Source organism: Henckelia pumila, chromosome 2 (genome assembly GCF_033568475.1).
Source record: "Henckelia pumila isolate YLH828 chromosome 2, ASM3356847v2, whole genome shotgun sequence".
Classification (NCBI taxonomy): domain Eukaryota; kingdom Viridiplantae; phylum Streptophyta; class Magnoliopsida; order Lamiales; family Gesneriaceae; genus Henckelia; species Henckelia pumila.
In genome coordinates, this window is record NC_133121.1 from 196,072,832 (window position 1) to 196,094,411 (window position 21,580).

The following is a 21,580-nucleotide window of genomic DNA, read 5'->3' on the forward strand; positions in this document are numbered from 1 at the left end:
ACCACTTGGTCGCTTTCGTTTTGCTTTCATTACTGACAGTTTAGGTATCGGAACACAAATTCTATCATATTTGCTTTCATACTCTGACCTGGATGGATACAAAATTTATTGTAATGTGCCTCTTTTAGAATTTATTATCTCACTTCTGAAATACTATGCACAATAATACCTGTATTTGCAGACACCAAACTTTATCCATACTCAACTGATACTCAAACTCATGTCTAAATCTGATTTTCTCTATCGAGTTTCACATAATCTGAGTGGATTTCCGTGCTTCTGTAACCCTCACAATCAATACTGGCTTAGCTTGGATTGCAAATACTCTACTCAGTTGCAAATCTAACACAAAAACCCATGCTAGAAGCACGATAACTCTTGATCAATATAACCACATCAATAGCAGATAAGATCAAATCGCACATTTTTCTACTTAAGCTTTAGTGGTTACATTACATCTGTCTAGATAATACTCTTCCAGCAAATTTACTCAACTCGTCAGTTTCACATCTGTCAGGGTTCATTGGGTGATAATCTTGCACTACATGAGAACCCTCTAACAATCTCTGCTAAGACCTTAGTTATTCAATGTCTCAACCTTGCTAGGATTCATCACAATCCTGTTCTTTGAAACAATATAGCCAAGAATCACAACTCTATCCAGTTAAAATTCGCACCTGGACAGTTTGGCATACAATTGCTTTGTTTACTTCGGCTCATTCATCAACTAACTCAAGATATCATCGCTAAATAACGCAATAAATTCACCAATAAATCTCTAACAGATTCTGTTCATTAAACTCATGAACATCGCTGAAGTATTCATCACACCAACAGCATAATCAGGTCTTAGGCACAACTACCTCACTGATTTTCACTTGATATCTAAACTCAAACAATCTTTGAATAGACAAAAGCAACATGCTACTGGTTAAACAAATTTTCTATTCACTGCAACATATACTTCTACTTTACTGTAGTCCTGTTCAATAGGCTATAGTCGAAATATAATCTCATCGACCCATTTTCCTTCTTACCAACTAGCACCAGAAAACTTCAAAGCAGAAAAACCCGGTCTAACATATTCTGTGACTAGCAATCTCTATCAGTTACGAGCCATCACTTCCAAGTATATGATTATCTAATTCAACATCAAATAGTCTCGAAGATAATTGCTCAAATCATGATCATCAATATACAGGAAATTCTGGACACTAATCGTTGTAAAGTGGAAACAACTCACTTGCTCTCGTCCAGTGTTTTGTTGTTGTATAGACACTCAATTCGGCGGGGCAGTTGCAGGTGCAGGTAGTACCCCCGGGGACTCGGAGGAGTCAGTAACCAGAGAAATACAGCAGAACTTAGCTGTAGGAATTATTGATTTTAAGATTAATTCGATTGGGTTGTATATCGAATTGTTTTTCGGTTGTATTCTGCCGACCAATATTTATTTAATCTTCCGCGTATATTTTTTGATTAGCATTAATTGCATGCTTAGTCAAGTACTAATCTTTGATTAGTAGTGGATCCGGGTTGGGTCGCTATAAGTCAAGTAATAATATAATGTACGAGAGTACGAGTATCGTCTTCAGAGACTGTATCACATACTAATTTACTCATACAAATTCTGGACCCAAAGTTCACGAAGTTTTTGAGAAATTTTTATACTAAAGAAAATTAATAAATCCAGCAAAGATTTAATCACTCAAAAATTGCTACTAAATGAAATTCTGGAAATTAATATGATGAGAAAGTTTGTTGGAATATCGATTCATCTACCCTGTAATTGGTTTTTGACAATAAACTTCAAATTTTATTCCCACTTTCGACATGATTCCCTAAACTATCGACATTCTCTCTCGAGTTGTGTCGACCTAATTCAATTTAATGAAATAGCCAAATTTCTTTGATTATTTATCACTACTGATTGCATTGCTCCTTGAAATCTCATAACTTTTGACCTATTGGAATATAGCCATCAACATATACTCAACACCATACATCTATGTGTGTTGTAAATCCACGGATTATGTCGCTCGCTCTCATTATGAATTCATCTTTCGATGTCATTCACAAAACATAGATTTATGAAGAAGTTAGCTACATTCCAACATATAAAATAAATACAATGACACAATCAAATATTCATAGAATAGAATAAATAAGTGGTCCAAATCAATTGACTAGTAACTTGATTTAGAATATACAGTAATTTAAATGTGTTTCGTGATTTTTATCATATGTACAACCTCATATTTATTTACTCTAGTATATTCAAGGTCTTTTATCTATGCAGCTTGCATGAGTATGCAGAAAGTAAATGCCAAAATTGAATAAAAGAGTAATTATATTAAAATAAAAACTTATCATATTTGAGTCAATAAAATTTCTAGCCAAGATTTGGCTTGCAGGGCATCTACTCTAACATATATTAGATTACACTTTATTAGAGAGATTATTTTTGGAGGTTTGATCAGTGTAAAGAAGATTGATATAACAGTCAATCATGTAGACATGCTAACAAAGATCATTCCTGTGAGCAAACTCAAAGATGAATTGGGCGCTCTCAACATATTGGAATAATTGCGCCTTATGATTCATGGGAACCCCAGTTGAACTCACTGCAATTCAAATATAAGAGCCACACGTGGAGATTTGTGGAGACTAAAGCTGACCTAATATGATGATTTACTCCATGTATTAAATTATGATGCAACGGCCAATAGACTTAGGTAGTGTTTGGGAGAGCTTCTAGGAAGCACTTCTCAGTTTTTTGTTAACAAAATTTCACAAAATTTCAAATTTTTGTTATCGAAAAGCTGAGAAGTGCTTCCAAGAAGCTCTCCCAAACACTACCTTAGTTGGTGAGCTATTTAAAGTAATAGTTAGTTAAGTGAGTTGGTTAATCGGTTATCTAGAGACTAAACAAGTGTGATCGGCATACTTGATTTCTCATTGTACTGCATCTATGTGTAAAAGCTTGTTGTATTGCTCTGATGAGATTGGGACTGTTGTATAACTCTTGATGATAGTGAAGTCGATTGATGTGTTGTCCAGAACTTTGGATGTAGGATTCTTTACAATCCGAACCAAGTAAATCAGTGTTCTTCTGTTCATTTTCTTTCTCGTTTTGCTTCTATGCCTTCTGGTTTAAGTTACAACACTTTCTTACATCTAATGCTCGACAAAAAGAAACGAAATTAAGCAAATATATCAAAACCAAGACTTGAAATAAAGTGAATGCCCATTCATACATTTGAGTACACGGATTCTTAACTGTGAGCTGTCAAGAATATACAAAACCAAAGTGTAATCAGAGAAATCTCGAGGGAATATACTCATTTATTCTCAAAGGATAGCTGTAAAACTCTTCGTTCCTACTATCGCCCTTCCAACGCTGGAAAGGCACAAACCATGGAAGTCCTCTGTCTTCAAATGCATGATGAGCTTCAAGGGTGTTGTCTAGGATCGTCCCGACTATTAGGGCCACGGTAGGTGGTGAAGAGAATATGGTATTCAATATATCATTGAACTGCAGGAAACAAAAAAGAAAAGGACATATCCCTTTTGAATCTTATGCAATACTGTAAGCATTGAATTGAAAAAAGAGAATCGCAAACGGAAATGAAAATGAAAATTACTCAATATATTCGTTGTTTCATATCACTCATGCAGGACAAACTATCTAGTGTGCCTGCCAATGTTCTGTGAAAATAGAAACATGATGTTGACTGTTGAATTGTTTAAAGTACTTGGGTCGTATCCTTACAAACAGTTGTATCTTTTTATAATGCCGGTGCCGCACAATCAAAAGAATATATCAGACTGACATTATAGTCCGCCTCAGCGGAGCGGTGGGTTTGAGAGGTAAAATGAGTATTAGTTTCTATTTTCCCACAGCATAAAATTTGCTTACGCACTTCTCTACAGAATCTTATGGTACAAGCAAAATTTCAAAAATAGATGGAACAAGATCTTTTAACGCAATTTAGAAGAAATAGGTGATCTCCCATCACCAATCTTGAGCAGTAGACTTCTCGTTAGTAGGCACGTCACATAATAATCATAACAATAACCCACCAAAGTGCCATATCCTCCTTACTACTGAGCTTCACTCATACTTCAATCATTATTTTCTAAGCTTCAAGTTTTTACCCCAACACATCAGATGCTTCTCAGCTAAACATATGGATCCATCCATGTTCGAACTTAAAGGAATATACCTCAGGCAGATTACACGATCAATGTATAACTTTCCCATTTGTTGCATGGTATGAAAAATTGGTATCCATAACTAGAAAATATTTTCATCCCAAATTGTAATGTGTTTTCATTGCCAATAACATGTAAAAATGAAGAAATAAGAGAAAAAGTCATAACACCTACCCATCCTGCATTCGTTCTGACAGGTCCATGACCAGACACATCTGTGTTCATCACAAAATATTGGGCAACAGATATACCCAAGAACAAAGAGACGCCCAATACGTAGATGTTTCTCATTGAGTTGCTATTTGCAAACTGTATAAATGAAATCCCAACAGCAGCTGCAAAAGGCGTGCAAAAATGATAAAATAAGCAAAATACAGGATGGTAACAGGTATTACTGCTCAGACAATTGACTCACCGACAAAGCCATATAAGATGCAATATATAGCAGCAAATATCGGCAATGGAATTGATGCGAAAAACGCGCCAAATTTTCCTGCAAGGCAAGAATTATAAATCATAAATTCAAGCATTTGTGCCTCCACACAAACAGCAACCTTCAGCAAAATCTCGCCCAGTCCAATAAAGAAAAATCCACTCTTTATCTTATTCCAATTATCATCTACTACTTGCCTCAACTTACAATAATAAAGAATTGAAAAGAAAAGAGAAAAAAGAATCTAGTGAGGCCCAGTTAACAAACCAAATATGGAAAAGAAGATCATAAAAGCAGTGGATATCTGAACCACTCTTCTGCTCCCAACTCGTGTTAATCCCAGGAGCCCGACATTTTCTCTGCATAAAGGAAGGCCAACAATCATCAATAAAACTTATTTTCTAGGAGTTTTCACTGCAAGGCTGCTTAACTCAATAAACGTCGAATGCCCAAGTCCTACTTTTTATACCTTTCTCCACTTATATTTGCATTAGGCTTTTATGATTTGATGAGAAACATGTCATTAGGCTTTGGCAGAGAAACATGTCATTTGCTAACAGATACAGGAAATAATTTGATGAGAGAGAAAAATTTCTTGAAACTGTTAGTTATAAGCTTCCACATTTGTTTTTCTTCTTACAAGAGTCTCAATCATTTGACCGATTTGAGAAAGGTAGCATGTGAGCAGCGAACATTGAATATTCGGTTCACACAACCTGAGCTAAGTAGCATTCATGATATCAAACAATGGTACCTACACATGTTAAATGTCATAGTTTTATGCGGAACTTTTTGTGGGATGGACCGGATGGGGAGACCCATTGTCATCTGGTAGGATGGGATAAAGTTTGTAAACCAAAAGATAGAGGCGGCTTGGGAATAGGTAATCTTAGCCTTCGAAACAAGGCTTTGCTAGGTAAATGGTGGTGGCGATTCTCGACGGAGGGTGACACTTTCTGGAAGAAAATTATAGCGAGTAAATACGGAGTTCAAGATAACGGTTGGGATGCGGGATTGGCTAGACACAACACTTTTAGAAGTCCGTGGAAATTCATATCGAGGACATATCTGGCTTTCAGTCACTCTGTGAGGGTTGTGGTTTTAGGGGGGGATAGATTTAGATTTTGGGAAGATTGCTGGGTGGGGAATTCTAGTTTTAAGGATCTTTTTCCTAACCTTTTTCAGATTTCTAGGGAGCACAATCGACAGTTCTTTTTTCCTTTGTCGAGATCCATCTTTTTCCTCTAACTATATATCTTGGAATTTGCATTTTAGACGCGATTTGAGGGATGATGAATTGGCCCAGCTAGGTAATCTGCTGGAAGTTATGAGGGGGGTAAACTTAATAGAGGGAGCGGAGGATGTGAGGAAATGGGTGTGGGACAGCTCAGGCGTATTTTCAGTAAAGTCTTTCTACCAGTCCTTCTTTCCAGAGGAGCGATTCCCTAGCTTCTCTCTTTTTCACCCTATCTGGAAAGCCCCTATTCCGACAAAGGTACAGGTTTTCTCATGGACAGTTGCGTTGGGAAGATTACCTACCTGTGATTTGATTCAAAAGAGGCTCCCGAATATCTCCCTTAGTCCGAACTGGTGTGTGCTATGCAAACAGGGGGGAGAGACTCAGGACCACATGGTTATTCATTGCCCTCCTTATGGAACCTCGTTCTGAAGGAATTGGGATTATCTTGGGTAATGCCGAACTCAACAAAAGACCTTTATGCAACTGATTTAGGAGGTCGGCTTGGAGAGAAAGGGAAAGTTTTTTGGTTAATAGTGGTTCATTGCGTGTGTTGGTCGTTATGGTTGGAGAGGAACAGAAGAATTTTTGAAGAAAGTGAAGAATCAGTGAAGGAAATTTGGGACAAGATCAAATTGACAGTATCCATGTGGGCCCACAAGGGTTCTAAATTTCAATCCTTGGCTATTTTAGACTTGTATAGGGATTGGAAATTGGCTTTGATTTAGTTTGATAACTGGGGTAGTTTGCTTTGGATAATAGTTACCCTCGGTGGACCACTAGTCCACTTTTTGTAAATCTTCTAATCTAATTTTATATATAAAATCATAGTTTCCTATCAAAAAAAAAAATGTCATAGTTTTATTAATTAAAGTCAGAAATTTGATCTCTTTTCATAAGAGATTTTTGGGCGTGGTTTTGATGGGGATCTATAAGTTGACATGGAAATCAAGTATTATTCCTGAAGGATTGTGATATGAAGTAGTGCATGCAAGTCTCTTCCTTTAGATCATGATTCTTTTCCCCTTTCCGGTTCAATTAATAATCAAACAGATTTTTCAATGTTTAAAAAAAAAAGATTCAAACGGCAGACAGAATATTTTGTTTGGGAGTGTTTGATAAACAGTAATACTTGTAAGAAATTTTTTGCACGTTTTTTGGTCATTAATTTAAAGATTTTTTGAATATAAGAAGCTTTGTAGATGATAAGAAAGAAACTGAAGGCGGGATATCTAACAGATAACAAGCCTAGTCTGTAAGAAGGCAGGAGGACTAGCACTATAGCACATATGGCTAAAAACAGTAATAGCTCTCCATTGAATTAAAAGATGCACACGTGGTCTACTAGAATTCTTCAATATGATAATCCCGGGTGCCATGCGGCACAGCCCAGCCTAGTTTACCTTGAGATGAGAAAGAAGTATTTTTGAGGCACTATTAATACTTTTAGCAAGAGATTTTACAGGTTTCTAGATGCTTCTAGTTTCTCTTGTTTTGCTCAACTCTCCATCATTACCAACATACACCGCATGTACTCAAAGTACTAGTTGCAGGAGATGGTTGAATTCGAAACAGATGCGAGAAAGTAAATGATTCACGCATGGCATCAGAGTCTTACACAGAAGCTGTAGTCCCAACAATGGAACCAAATATTCCTTCAAGCAGCTGGCCTATTCCCTGAAAATGAAACACGGAAAGGACTCACATAGTGATTTATCATAAAGGGTTAAAAGATACCTTCCATGAGAAAACAGACACACAAAATCATTTAGATTTCATGAGCTTAGACCTTCAGACCAATACTCCGGCTAATGACAAACGAAGGAGGTGTAGTAGCACCAGCAAGCCGGGCTGCAGCATAAAATGTTCCAGTCGACTGCAAATGACCTTAATTATAGCACTTCAAAACAAACGATACTCCAAATGCAACTACATTAAGCTTATCGAAAAACTGAAGCAGAATAGCATTTCCAATGCTACTATACCATGACAATTAGTAACGTGGCATCCAGATAGCTTTAATCAACTACCACTAGTAGTCTCGCGCATGTATTGTAAAAATTTGTATATAAGAATAAAAGGTATAATATGTATGTTTAGGTAGTTTTCCAAAATACAACAATTGAAGGATGTTTTGAAATAAAAAAAGCAAATTTGGGGCACTTTTCAAAATGAATAGAAGAGTCGACATGAATTTATGGTTTATAAGGACAACGTTTTCAGGTTTGGGTACTTCCTTACTAAATAAGGCAAAGTAGGGGCACCATAGTATGCTCCTTAAGAGGTGGCAAGGATCAACAAACCTCAGCAGAAGAAACAAGAGCGGCACCCATCATCCCAAATACATGGCTTGCTCTGAATATCGGTGTACCCCAATGGAAAGGATATGGAATCTTGATCCTGAGATGAAGTAATATCAAGCAAAACGTGAGAGAGAACTGAATTTCACGAGCCATAGTCCTCATGTAAGGGCCCTGAAACCCCATCCACACATGTTGATCAGTTAAATCCATAGATTTGTATTTCTTTTGGCATGGATGACTACATAAATGTTTGACACATCCGCATATGAATCATACTACCAAAACCAAGCCAAACAGCCAAAGCATTTCAAATTCTGGTTATCTCCAGCGGGCGATGAAGTCTGTGACATCGTCACAATTGTCGCATTTTGTTGAATTTATTTATTTTATGCTCGAAGACCTATTCAGCACTGGATTGTACGCCAAACAGCACGTAAAACAGTCATATGAAACACCCATTAAGCATTTTTAAAGTCAATTCCCCCATAGCCCGACTCCCAATCATCTCTTCGTTGAAAACTTGAAACATGGTATTTTGGGCTAGAAGGCATAACCTCCCCAAGGATTTTAAACCCTCCCAAGCCATCCTCAAGGTAAGAAGGTTGCTACACTTTCCATAGGTTCATTGATATGGAGACATCAAGAATTGTTCCGTGTTAGACAAGTTCTAAGTTGTTAAAAGCTAATGCGCATGATAAATTTACGAGTTCAGTGCTCAAGTAAGGTTGTTATGTCAGTAAATGGTAATTATTTCAAGTCATTATCATGGTTTAACAATCTCTGCTTCTAAAATGGATATAATGATAAAAAGAGGCTTATAGTGTTTAATATACCACATTAGCCATTGGATTGAAGCTATGTTTACCGAGATTGCCCTCTAGGGCCAAGCGCCATCTTTAAAATATAAATAAGGTTAATTATAATAAAGAGTATTATTGATGAGTAGGGGATATACTGATATCTTTATTATTAGATGAAATTGGTGCGAAGGGAGTGATCATTTAGATCCAAAATGTGAGAAGTTCCAAAAACCGTGTGTACTGTTCCTGAATCATCGTAATGATTGATGAATGCGTGAACATTTGTCATGCTAGGGAATTATTCGCATTCATCAAACCCATTACCCCACTGATGAGATAATCTTTATCATAGAAGCATATTGCTTTTAAATCCTGAATTTTAGAGCTACGGTATAAAAACAGTGGCTAAACAAGTTATAGTTCCTGCATTTGATAAAATGATTAGATGCATCGAGCTATCCAGCCTAAGTATGGGAGTTTAATGTATGCTAACGATCGGTAACATGTGGCAGGTACCATATTTTGGGTGACAGGTCACTTGTGAGCTAATATTATTCCGTGGTCAGTGCATTACGTGTCTACCTATGTGACAAAATTGATACTTATTAGCTGGTTCTACTTCATGATAATGAGATGGTATGAATGAACGAATAATGATAACTCATTTCGATTAATTTATTGATCATAAATGTACAAAAAGAATGTTTGATTCACATAGCATACTGAGCTTGATTGATATTAGCACCACATATTGACGATGATGCCCACACTAAAGAGGTTTTGCCCTACCCGGGGAAAGTGACATTGGGTCATAATCTATGGTGCCTATGATCCTGTGGGACTTTATTCCACAGAGTGGCCTTAGTTGTTGTCTTTGAGCTACATTAGGAGTATATCCCCAATATGAACGATTAGATGATTTTGTTAATCACCCATTCTCAACTTCCATTTTTCTTTGGTCCCACATAGTGCCTTGAGTATAAATATAAAACCATTGTGTTGTTCATTTCCGAGAATTACTCATGCTACATGTAAAAGATTCACATCCTGTTTCACGGGAACAATTCATCATCTTAGATAGCTTTCTTATTGCTAGGAGTAGGAGTATTAGGTTTTGAAGCTGAGAAGGATAGTGGGACTTTAAAAAGGTTTCAGTTAACTTGGAGGGGCCTGTCTCCATGTAAACCATAGTTCTTGAAACTTAACTATGCATCGTATGCAGTTATTAGTAATTATGGATTATTGTGCATCATCACGGAAACTATCACAAATAATATGTCCATCTTAACAGCTGAAATAAATGTTGTAGACCAAAATAAATGGAATTGCACAATTGCATTATTTCACGGTGAGGATCTCAGGACCCACACCTCAATGCAGAGCTTACCATGGAGCAGACGACATGAGATAAGAACGGTCCGTACGGCAGCTTGATTTAGTCTGCTCACGAACATGGTTGTAAGCACCCGCAACAGTGAGAATCGCAGCAAACGCCCAGATAACTCCAACGCACACAAGCAAAGCATACCTCTCCAGCATAGGTCGAGCAACTGAATGGATGTGTTGCAGGTACTGCATGTAGGGCATATTCATTCTTGAAAATTTTCCAAGTGAGAATAGATGCATAAATTTCACAAGCAAAATGAACCTTACTTGTTGAGAGACAATAAGCAAAATCAACATGGGTAGGCCAATTTCCATACAATTAGCAAGCTGTGAGAATGCAAAGAGACATTCTTCAGCCAAATAAAAATATTGTTTTAATCATTATTTTTTATTTGATGAAGATTGCAAGAAGAAAAAAAAATACCAGCGGAAAGCCTCTAGCAAACAAACCAAGACCTACTACACAAACAGCTGGCACTATAATGACTGGACTAAAGTACCTGTGAGGAGATAAAGTTGATCAAGGAAAAAAACAAAAATGAGAACAAATAGTCCGACGTTGCCGCCTGCAAGTTTGGGTCGTAAATAATACCTATTAAAGTTTAATGTACAATAACAACAGAGCATACAAATATTTTTACCTGGTAAGCTTTCCCCAGGCATTGCTATATCCAAGTATGATGTTCACAAATGACGACACTATCAATGCTCCTTGAATAGCTCTTATTGTGTGAGTGAACCTCTACAAGCATCCATATTTAAAACAATTAAAAAGAAAATTTCATGTCAAAACAAGGTAAAAAGGCCGACAGTAGTATATATCATAATTCATATATGACCAATGCATCATAAGGCACAATCTAGAAGTCCTTAACCAGCCCAGAGTAAAAAGTATTGACGCCGAACCAGAATCACCAAGCAAATAATCTTAAGACTGATGAGGTATTGTAATTGCTAGAAGGATAAAGTATCATCTCAAGAAAACCAACACATACAGAAGGCCAAATTACACTGCTTAGAGAAATAATAATTTGTCAGTTGTTGGTTAGCCTTTCTCCATTTTTCGTTTTTTCCACAGCAAACCAGTCTAAATCAATTACAAAACAACTTGCATATGTTTACGTGTCGCTTTGAACCGTAAAATTATAATCAACTGAATCTGTTTCTCCCATATTATATTTTTCCCCGTTCTTTTTTCCTTGTAAATTCTTCGTTTTTTTTCTTTTTCGGACCAAACACTCCCTTGAAGAGTGCTTTAGTGGTCTATATATTTTAATTCTAAAACTGAGTCAACGTGGAGTCGTGGATGCATATTCATGCTAAAAGGCAACTATGAGTACATCCAGAATGACAATACGTTGAAGCCTGTAAAGATAACTGTGGATTTCAGAATGATGCAACTTCTACAGACATATCTAGCTCAAAACTGGGTGATAATTTAACAATAAAAACTTAATTCATTTTGAGGCAAGAACAGATTGATCCGTTTGGTAGGCTAAAACATTTGGTCAAAGAGAAAAAGAAGACATAGAATAATCAAAATTTTTTAATTGTACCAAAGAAATTGAATCAAATGCTTAGAAAAATTACAATCAAGTTTGCAAGAACAGAATAATTACTGGCATAATTTGACATATATGAACAGCATAAGATGAATTTCTAAGAATCATGAGTAAGAAATGATTCTCCTAACAGATTAAGGTCATTCTACCATCCTCAGAGATAGTCATAGCTAGGGCAAGGGGCTACAGTAAATTTGCACATCAAGAAAAAGTTGTAGGAATCTACGCCGTTAAGAAGAAAAGAGTGACAACAGTCTGTTTGAGAAAGCACACAGACAAATTTCAACAACCCCATATGACATCTAACCACAAAGTTTACTTACCCCATGTTCATCTGAAAATGTATCACGATCACCAGATATATCGTTGACAATTCCCAGCACCGATATAACATAAGCAAATGAAGGGCCCATCACTGTCGGAAGGCGTGTGCCAAACCATGTTTGCAAAAGGGTATTCACTCCTGACATAAAGAGCAACGACTGAATCACTCGAGCTCGATCACCCTGTTTACAAGATTCAAAAAAATCCATCATAAATCATTAAGAAACCACTACAATTAATCAACCTCCCGGGAATGTAAGCATCACAAAAAACTTACAGGACCGCCACCCATCGGAGTTACAATAGTATTGGCAATCAATACAGTTGTTCCAAGCATCACAACGAAGTGTTGGAAAGCTAACGCCACAGTTTGTACTGCAATATATGAATTAAAGAATCAGCTCACATATATCAAAATCACATTTGGTTTTCATTCTATGGTTTTAATGCCCACTCACTCCACCGACTGAAACCTAAAGTCTATTCTGAGTGAAATCAATTCTATCAAAACTGAGCCAGTTGATCGACTTTAAAAATAAATAAATAAATTCGTCCATACACATACCACTGGATGTGAATACGAGTGTTCTAATTACGAAATTGACAAGCGACAAGAAAATCCATAGTAAAATTCTACCCCTAGTGAACAAAAGGTGAAAACGATTGTGATTGGTTACAATTCAGCACAAGGGACCAAGTAAACGAAGCAGAATAATCGATTCTGATTCAAAAGAATATTGAAACAAGATTCCATCATCAAGGACACTCCATCATGAAAAGACATAACCTTTTAAGTCAAGATACACTTTCTTCCACTTTTTGAATAATAAAATACAATTCATCACACTTTTTTGTCAGCAACATAATATTCCATTAAACCCACACAAATAAATAATTAGCCAGAGACAAAACAGCATTAGCACTGGTATGCCAGCGAAATACTCAGCTCCAGTGTGTGTGTGTGTGTGTGTGTGTGTGTTTGGAAGGCAACTTTTTGAAAAAGTACAAACCCAAAGATGGGTTGGAGTGGATGCAGTAATTAAGCTGCAGAAGCTGTTCCGCAGGTGGGAAAAGAGGCCCTCTCGCGGCACCAAGCGGCGGTGCCACCACCACCGGCGGTGGCGGCTGAATCGGCGGTGGCTGGTGGTGATGATGCCCTGTCTCCACCATCTTTCTCTCCTTGATTATTCCTTCTTAGGGCTATAAAATTACAACCTCCTCGCAGTAAACAAGAAGCTTATATCACCGAGGCACACACACACAACCGAGCTAAAAATGTAATCTTTTTTTTTTATCTGGGGGATTTCCAAGAACACGCTCAGCTAAAGCTTTTTTCCACTTCAACTTCTTGAATTTCCCTTCAACGAAACTTAAACATATTCAACTTGGAGTTGGACATAAACAAATTCAACTTTCACTAGAGAACTTGGGATCCTTTTCTTACAAGTTTTCTTGGAAAAAACAAGAACCTCAAAGACTCGATATTTTTTTTTTTTGGGAATTTATTTTCTTGTCCCAAACGAAATTTCCCAACAACGCCAAATAAATGCGGATGAGATATACATGGTATTATTTATATAATGTTTAAAAATGTGCATGATTAAGACAAGGGAATAATAAGTTGGAGGTTTTGTCCTTTTCAAGGAAAGCGCATGAACATGGTGCGTGGGAATGCGGAATTTCGAGGCTGGAATTCTCATGAATGCCCTCGCAGTCTTCTCTCTCTCTCATGCTTTTGCCATTCATGCATCTCAAGCATTCTCGTCCTTTTATACTTCATTTTTTGTCTTAAATATATACAAATTTTTTATGTAAATAAAATAAAAAAATTATAAAAAGTCAAATTTTACAAAAAAAAAATGTCATGTAATATCCTTATTTAAATTATTAGAAACAATTTATATATTTTTCAGAACTTAGTTAATAAAAATATATTATTAAAACCATAAAAAAATTTACTAAGTAGAAAGTGGATAATATATCCGGAATAGCCAGAAAAAGAAAATAAACTTATATAATTGGAAGTGATGAATTATTAAAGATTGTTTGTAATTTGTTAAAAAAATCTATAATAACTTTTTTTAAAAGTTACAAATACTATCTAATATATTTGTGTTATTGAGATTGAATACCTCGTAACATAATTAGAATCAAATTCTCTTGTTAGAAAAACATATTTTTTTATGAATATTGATTTTATGAATTTAACGCTACTTGTTGCTTTACTATTTTATAAAACAATGAAGTTATATTAAACTTGTGTTGTAGTAAAATATTGTATATTACTTCAATACTACAAATAAATGGTGAAGCGATATAAGAAAAATACTTCAACAAAATAAAATTTTGGTGAAGTAGAAGAAGTACTTCAGCATCTTTCTTAAATTTGCGAAGTCATTTTACCAATTACTTCGTTAAATTGAAACTTTAATGCAGTAATATACGACAAATTACTCTATATTCGACGAAAACACAGAAGTAAAAACTTAGCTTTTACTGCACCAATATTCACAAACTATGATATATCGATACTTTATTAGATAAGACATCGGTTTTAATGCGAAGTAAAAAAAATAGATTATTATTATTGAAACAACTACTACTAATAATAAATGTGGAATTTTTTTTTTTTATTAATTAAAATATATGTACACACATGCCCATACATATATGCACAGAAAAAAAATAGATTTAAAAATAAATATCTTAAATAAAAAGCAAAATTTAATAAATTAAATGTCTGAGTCATGCATTAAATAAAAATATTGTTCTAAACAATTAAATAAAAATTTGCATGCACTGAAAACGAATAAAAAGAGCACATGTTTAATATTTCATAAAGACATAATCATAAAAAAAAAACTCAGACGACGGCCGCGGGGGATCACTGCATGTCCGCTCATAGGTCCTCGCATTCGGTGGGTACTACGTCCTCTACGTACTCACCTGCACCATACCAGGGTAGTGAGCCTAGAGGCCCAACATGCTAACATAACAAGGGTTTAAAATAATTTAAATCACTTTAATACTAATACATAACATATACATGAATGAGCATGCTTAAAATAATATCATGACATAACATAACTTAAATTAACTTAAATATCATAATCATACATAATACATAAACATTGTTGAGCAAAGTATTTTCTAACATCACATGGTTGTATCCATAGTGTAACCTTAAATCATACATCAAATACTGATCAGCGTGGAAACCAACGTACGTGGCGGTGACGAATCACCTCTTAAATTGGCAGTAAACTGCCCTTCAATAGTTCACATATGGGGACGAGTCCCCCTTAAATTGTCACACTACTTCAACTTTCAACATAAAATTATTTTTTTTTGCTCAACCTTAAACATTAAATCATGCATAAAAATTATTTCATGAATGCATGTACTTAAATAAAATGTGTGTCCTTCATATATATTTAATTTAATTTCATACTAACATATAAATATTAAAAATAACTTTCATGCATAAAAATAATTAAATATATATTCAGGACACATGCAATTTCTCATGGGTTGTACTGAACTGCTGGCCCTAACACTCAAGCCCATTTACTTAAATCTGGCTCATTAACACTGAGACTGGCCCATTAACATACTTAAGCCCAACATTACATTTCTAAGCCCAATTAATTAATTAAAGCCCACTAAAACACTCCTGGCCCAATAACAACCTATTCTGGCCCAATGGACCCAAAAGCCCAAAGACTGGCCCAATAACTTCCATGGGCCCCCAAGGCCCATAAAAATTAGTGGACTCACTTAATTAATTTAATTAAGCCCAATAATAATTAAATTTAACCCAAATAATTAAATGGAACCCAAATCATTTTATTTCTAATTAATTGGCCCAAAAAAACAAATTAAATCATAAAATACTTTAAAATTAAAAAGACTCGAGCCCGGCCCACCTAACCCAGACCCGAACCAACTTAACCCGACCCAATACACTACTGACCCGACCCAGACCACTCAGACCCGGCCCAGACCACGAATCCAGCCCAACCCGTGACCCCCTCCCTTGCTTCCTCTCGGCCGCGAGCAGCAGGCCTTCTTGGCCTGCTGCCGGCCAGCTCCGGTCGCCCCTGGCCGGAGCCCCGCCGCCCAGACGTAGCCCACGTCTGGGCGGTCCAGACCTGGCCCTAGCCCTGACCCCATGCACCTCCTAAACCAAACCCGAACCCCACTTCCCTCGAACCCTAGCTGCGCATCCATGGAGGCCGATCTGAACATGGTGGTTTCCTGGGCTCGTTTGGCTCGAACCACTCGAGCCACTCGAGTCCAGGCCACTCGCACACACCCTCTGAACACCTACCAGCAGTCGTACAAGGCATGGAGGAAGAAAAACGTGAGCATGATGGAAGGAATACATGAACAAAGTGCATATCAACCAAAAGCAAACGTTTTCTGAAAATTCCTTGGAACAATCTGATGTCTACACATTCACACATATAATCCCTGATATGGCACGAAAATAAAGAGAAAGAATCATGTCTTGCACCGAAGTTTGATCAAAAATATGATACGTGATGCGTATACGATGTCCGGGACGAACAAATCTTTAAACCAAGCCAAAAACTTCAAGGTTTTGGGTATGGAGGCTGCTATAATCTGTTGGAACGTGAAGATGGTGATGGAGAAAGGTTGGAAGCGGCTAAGAGAGAGGGAGACGTGAGTTTAGGGTAGATAGGATAGATTTTTGGTTAATTAGAATTTAATTAGGATAATAACTTATTTAGGAAGATAATATACCCTAAAACAAATATTTAAAAACCCCTAATAATAATAATAATCTGATGGGAAAAGCTAAATCCCGAAATATTAAAATAGGGAATTTTTAAAATTTAATAAAAGTCATTAAAATGACTTATTTTGGCTAAAAATAAACTCCTAAATAAATATATAATTAAATACTAAAATTTTCTTAACAAAATACCTTAAAATATTATTTTAAGTCTCATAAACTCATAAAATATTTTTGGCTAAGAATTTTGGTATCTCGTCCGTCCACGGTCCCGTCTACGCGATCAAAACAATTAAATTTCCATAAATCATGAAAATCACTAATTATGGGTTAAATGCTTAAAATAACTTAAAACATGCACAAATAATTTCACATAATTATTTAACCCATAATCTAAAATTCTAAATAAATAAATTTCCTAATTATGCATGCGAATTCACGTATTTAAAATACCGAGTGTTACAATTATTTCACATGCATCTATTTCGATAACTAATTAGCTATTACTTCAGATAATCTCCGAAGTATATTACAAAAATTTTACTAGTGACATATTTCGATTCAATGATCTAACATGTTTTTATTTCACACCATGAACTTTAAAAACACAAAAATCATTGTTCATATTGGTTTTTTTTTTTTTGAAATTAAACACACAGATTATATCATAAATCATAATGTCTTGTAATACAGTAGAGCTAAAAAAAGAAGGGGATTCTCCATTACACCATTCTATGCTGAAAGGTAACAAAAAAGCTTCTCGAGCGAGGAGATGAGCTACTCGTTCGCCGTCCTCTTCATGTGTTGTACTGAGAGAGAAAAGAATCCAGCTCCATCAACTTTTGAATCTCCATCACCAAAATCTGGCCCCAGATCTTCTTCTGTCCCAATGATGGCTTCGATAGCTAGGATTGAGTCCAAGAATACACACACATCTTTTAGACCAAGTTTAGAACAGAAAGTCAAACCAAATCTGATTGCGAGTAACTTTGCTCCTTTCACCGACCCAGTTAAAGTGCTTCAATACTCCGCATGCTGCTGCCAGAACTGAACCAAGAGAATTTCTTATCACTGCTCCAGCACTCCACCTGTTGCTATTAATTAAGATCAAATCCAGCATCCACATCAAGCCGCAACTGATGTTGTGCTGGGGGAAACCAGTCTTGAACTCCAATGTTTCTCGATCTGAGCCCGATTACATGTTATCAAAATATGCAAACTCAAAAGCGTGATTATAATAGAAACAATATACTTAGAACGAACAATGATCGTATAACAATTTAGTAGTATAATAAGTACTGAAAAAACATAAACGAACGAGTAAGAAAACAGTTAAGCAAACCGAGGCCTGTAACTAGTATAGTTTCCTTAAGTGTGCTTCGAGGATCACACAGACGTCTGTTTCCCAGGATACAACGGAGAATGATTGGTCAAGAGGCTCTCTCGTGCGCGCGTGCGCAGGAGGGGTGCAAATCAAGGGCCCGATTTGCACTGGACCGATCAAGGCAAAAATTGCCAACACTTGATTGGTCCGACATTCAAAGCACCCAGGTCGCGCTCGTACACTTGCACACAAGTTAAGTCTTTTGCAGTGCAAATTGGGCCCTTGATTTGCACCCACCCTGCGCAGGCGCGCGCGAGAGAGAGCATCTTGACCAATCATTCTTACACCTTCACAAAGTGTAACACAATATAAGCTCACTCATGCCAAGTTAATTTTCCAATGTGGGACACTTCTTATTCCCACTTTACCCATCCACTTAACAAGCCCAATTACTTGTCCATATTTTCATTCATATTAAAGCCCAATAGCCTAAAGCCTAAAGTCCAACATTACATTCACGCGCCCCCTTGTATTTTAAACTCAGTATTGATTCTCAAAGGTTCATGAATCTTCTTACAAGTTTCTGTCTAAATCTAGCTCCCAACACATCACCGCAAACATTTCAAAATCTTCTCCCTTAACTACCTCCATCAAAACCGTGAAAATTATCTCAAAAAAGGTAGTATCAGAAAATTGTTAATTTTAGAACACTCCACAAGGTGGTACTCCTCCAAACATTACGAATTATAGGACAAAACAACAACCCACGTGTGTGGTAGCATGCTTTAATTTACACAATTCACAAATGCTAACAAATTCCATTAACAGGGACATGATGTGTGGAGACCTCGGGTGCAATTATTTAAAAAAAATAAATAAGACATTTGGCGACACATGCCTTACATTCGGCGACGCAAAAACGCGTCGCGAAAAGAAATTTTTTTATTTATTTATTTATTTTTTTAGACTAGGAGGCGCGGGTGCGCCTCCGTTGCACAAAATTGCGCACCGGATGCGCGGCCGCGTCCCTGGGCTGCGCGGGCGCGCTGGGGCTTCGAAAATATCTATTTTTTTTCTTCTTTTCTTGCTCCAAAGACCCGGAATGGTGATCTCTCAAAGTCTTGATCACAATATACAATAAAGAGATGTCCGAAAATCATTCAAACGAGTATAAATGCAACAAGTTTGAAACTTCCAAATATTCAACAAGTTTTCAACATTTATTTAAAATCATTCGATTGCTAGACCCGAGCTCCACTTCTACTCTATTTTCAAATCTTTAAAGTCCTCTAAAGCTTGACCCCGAACCTCCTGTTGCAATGCACACACACAAGACAAAGCAACAGTCGGAAAACCGGTTAGTATAAAACCCAGTATGAATGACAGAAACAAATGAGCATTTAAACATTTCAATGATATCAATATAAATCCATAAGTAATCTCAAATGGATAATGAATGGGTGAAATGCATGCTCAAGAATCTGGGGTTATCAATTCTCTGATTCAGTCTGAATATCGGTCTTAGGGATCCCAAGGAAAAAGAAAATACAACGTCACCACCTACTCTCCCAATCGGGGTGGGCGTTGAGCTTCTCAACCCCGGACTTCGGTACTCCTATATAGAGTATTCTAGTCATGGAAGTTGCTCTACATTCCATGCCACTCAAATATAGACCCAAACATCCGCTGCAATCTAGGCAAGTCTGCCATCAAATCTGAACAAAGTCTGGCTTAATATGAATGAGATGATGTAATTCAATATATCAAAATCTCTGCTCAATCTGAGCATCTCATCTCATATATCAAATCATTAGCATAAATCATATATCGATAATCATCAAATAAAATCAAATTCATAATTTCATGTTATTCAATCAATTCATATAATTCAAATAATATAGCAAATAAGTGTGTGATTTATTGGGCTCGAGAATCTCAAATCTTCTCGAGGATTCAATCCCAAGCTCTTCATTGTCTATCCATACCTCAATTCCAAGTCCAGAATGCTCAAGTCTTGAAAGTTACATCGATATGAAATTCATATCAATTTATTGTCATTCTTGCTAAATAATCATTTAACAATTTCTTCAATATTCAACCCGACGGCGTAACGTCTAAAAATCGGGTATTTCTAAAATTCTCAACATTAATATTACTACAATTCCATCACAATATCATCATCAAAATCATCTCTAATTTTCGAAAATCATTAACCAAAAATTCCAAAAATTCCAAAAATTCTTCAAAAATCAAAAACATGTTCAAACGATGGTATTTTCTCAAACCATCTTGGATATACCATCTCTATTATCTCAAGAACATATTTATCTAACTAAAATTAAAATCCAACTACATCTCAAAATTAGAACTTGGTAGAATTTAATCATCTTACGTAGAAACGTAGCTCTTGTTGCGAGTATCGCAAAACCGTGCTCAAATCAAAATTCTACCGGTTGGATTTTCTTGGATCGAGGCTTGAAAAGCCTTGGCTATGGATTTCTCTCTCTCTCGGTAAAGTTGTGAAGATGGGAATGATTTGGAGACAACACTTAATTCTCATTAAGTGTATTGTCTAGCCAATTTGCATTTTAGTCCTTGAAACTCTCCCAAATTGCAATTTAGTCCCCGATCATTTATAAAATTCAATTTCAGTTATTTAATTTATGAAACATAGAATTTAATTCCAATTCTCATAAATTATTTAATTGGGTATTTTTTGGGGCATTACAATTCCTCCCCTCTAATAAAAGATTCCGTCCTCGAAATCTCAAGCATATTCCAATAAATTACATTGAACTGAAATTACAATGCAATAAATTCAAACAAAAAGCTCGGGATATTTCTGTCTCATATCCTGCTCTAATTCCCAAGTTGCTTCTTCCACGTCGTGTCTGCTCCACTGTACTTTAACCAAAGAAATCAACTTATTTCTGAGTTGCTTATCTTTTATGTCCATAATCTTTATCGGTCGTTCAAAGTAGCTCAAAGTCTCATCCAGTTTTGCCTCATCTGGTTGAAGTACGTGGAAAGGACCTGGTTGATACTTCTTTAACATAGACAAGTGGAATACATCATGAATACCCGATAGATCTGGAGGGAGAGCTAATCTGTATGCTAGGTCACCAATTTTGTCTAGAATCTCATATGGCCCAATATATCTTGGTGATAACTTACCTCTCTTTCCAAAACGAAATGTACTTCAGAAAGGAGATATCTTCAAGAATACACGGTCACCCGGTT

The 21,580-nt window shown here is 36.3% G+C and overlaps 1 protein-coding gene across 1 annotated transcript; it reads right to left on the reverse strand.

Annotated features, from left to right (window-relative positions):
* Positions 1 to 3,226: 3,226 nt before the first annotated feature.
* Positions 3,227 to 13,805, reverse strand: LOC140884756 (nucleobase-ascorbate transporter 3). The gene is made up of 14 exons (XM_073291604.1): positions 13,268 to 13,805; positions 12,535 to 12,632; positions 12,257 to 12,439; positions 11,013 to 11,113; positions 10,796 to 10,871; positions 10,639 to 10,698; positions 10,373 to 10,557; positions 8,186 to 8,282; positions 7,672 to 7,758; positions 7,501 to 7,559; positions 4,913 to 5,004; positions 4,628 to 4,705; positions 4,387 to 4,547; positions 3,227 to 3,532 (listed from the first exon to the last, which is right to left on the reverse strand). The coding sequence occupies exons 1-14, from the start codon at positions 13,425 to 13,427 to the stop codon at positions 3,314 to 3,316; spliced, it is 1,656 nt and encodes a 551-aa protein (XP_073147705.1). The 5' UTR covers positions 13,428 to 13,805; the 3' UTR covers positions 3,227 to 3,313.
* Between the last annotated feature and the right edge of the window lie 7,775 nt (positions 13,806 to 21,580).

Bases quoted from the DNA above. Each gene is read 5' to 3' on its own strand.
- LOC140884756 (XM_073291604.1), bottom strand. From the start codon at position 13,427: ATGGTGGAGACAGGGCATCATCACCACCAGCCACCGCCGATTCAGCCG. The intron at 12,440-12,534 runs GTAAGTTTTTTG...TCTTGTAAACAG, and splicing joins CTCCGATGGGTGGCGGTCCT to GGTGATCGAGCTCGAGTGAT. The intron at 7,560-7,671 runs GTCTAAGCTCAT...TTTCATTTTCAG, and splicing joins GCCGGAGTATTGGTCTGAAG to GGAATAGGCCAGCTGCTTGA.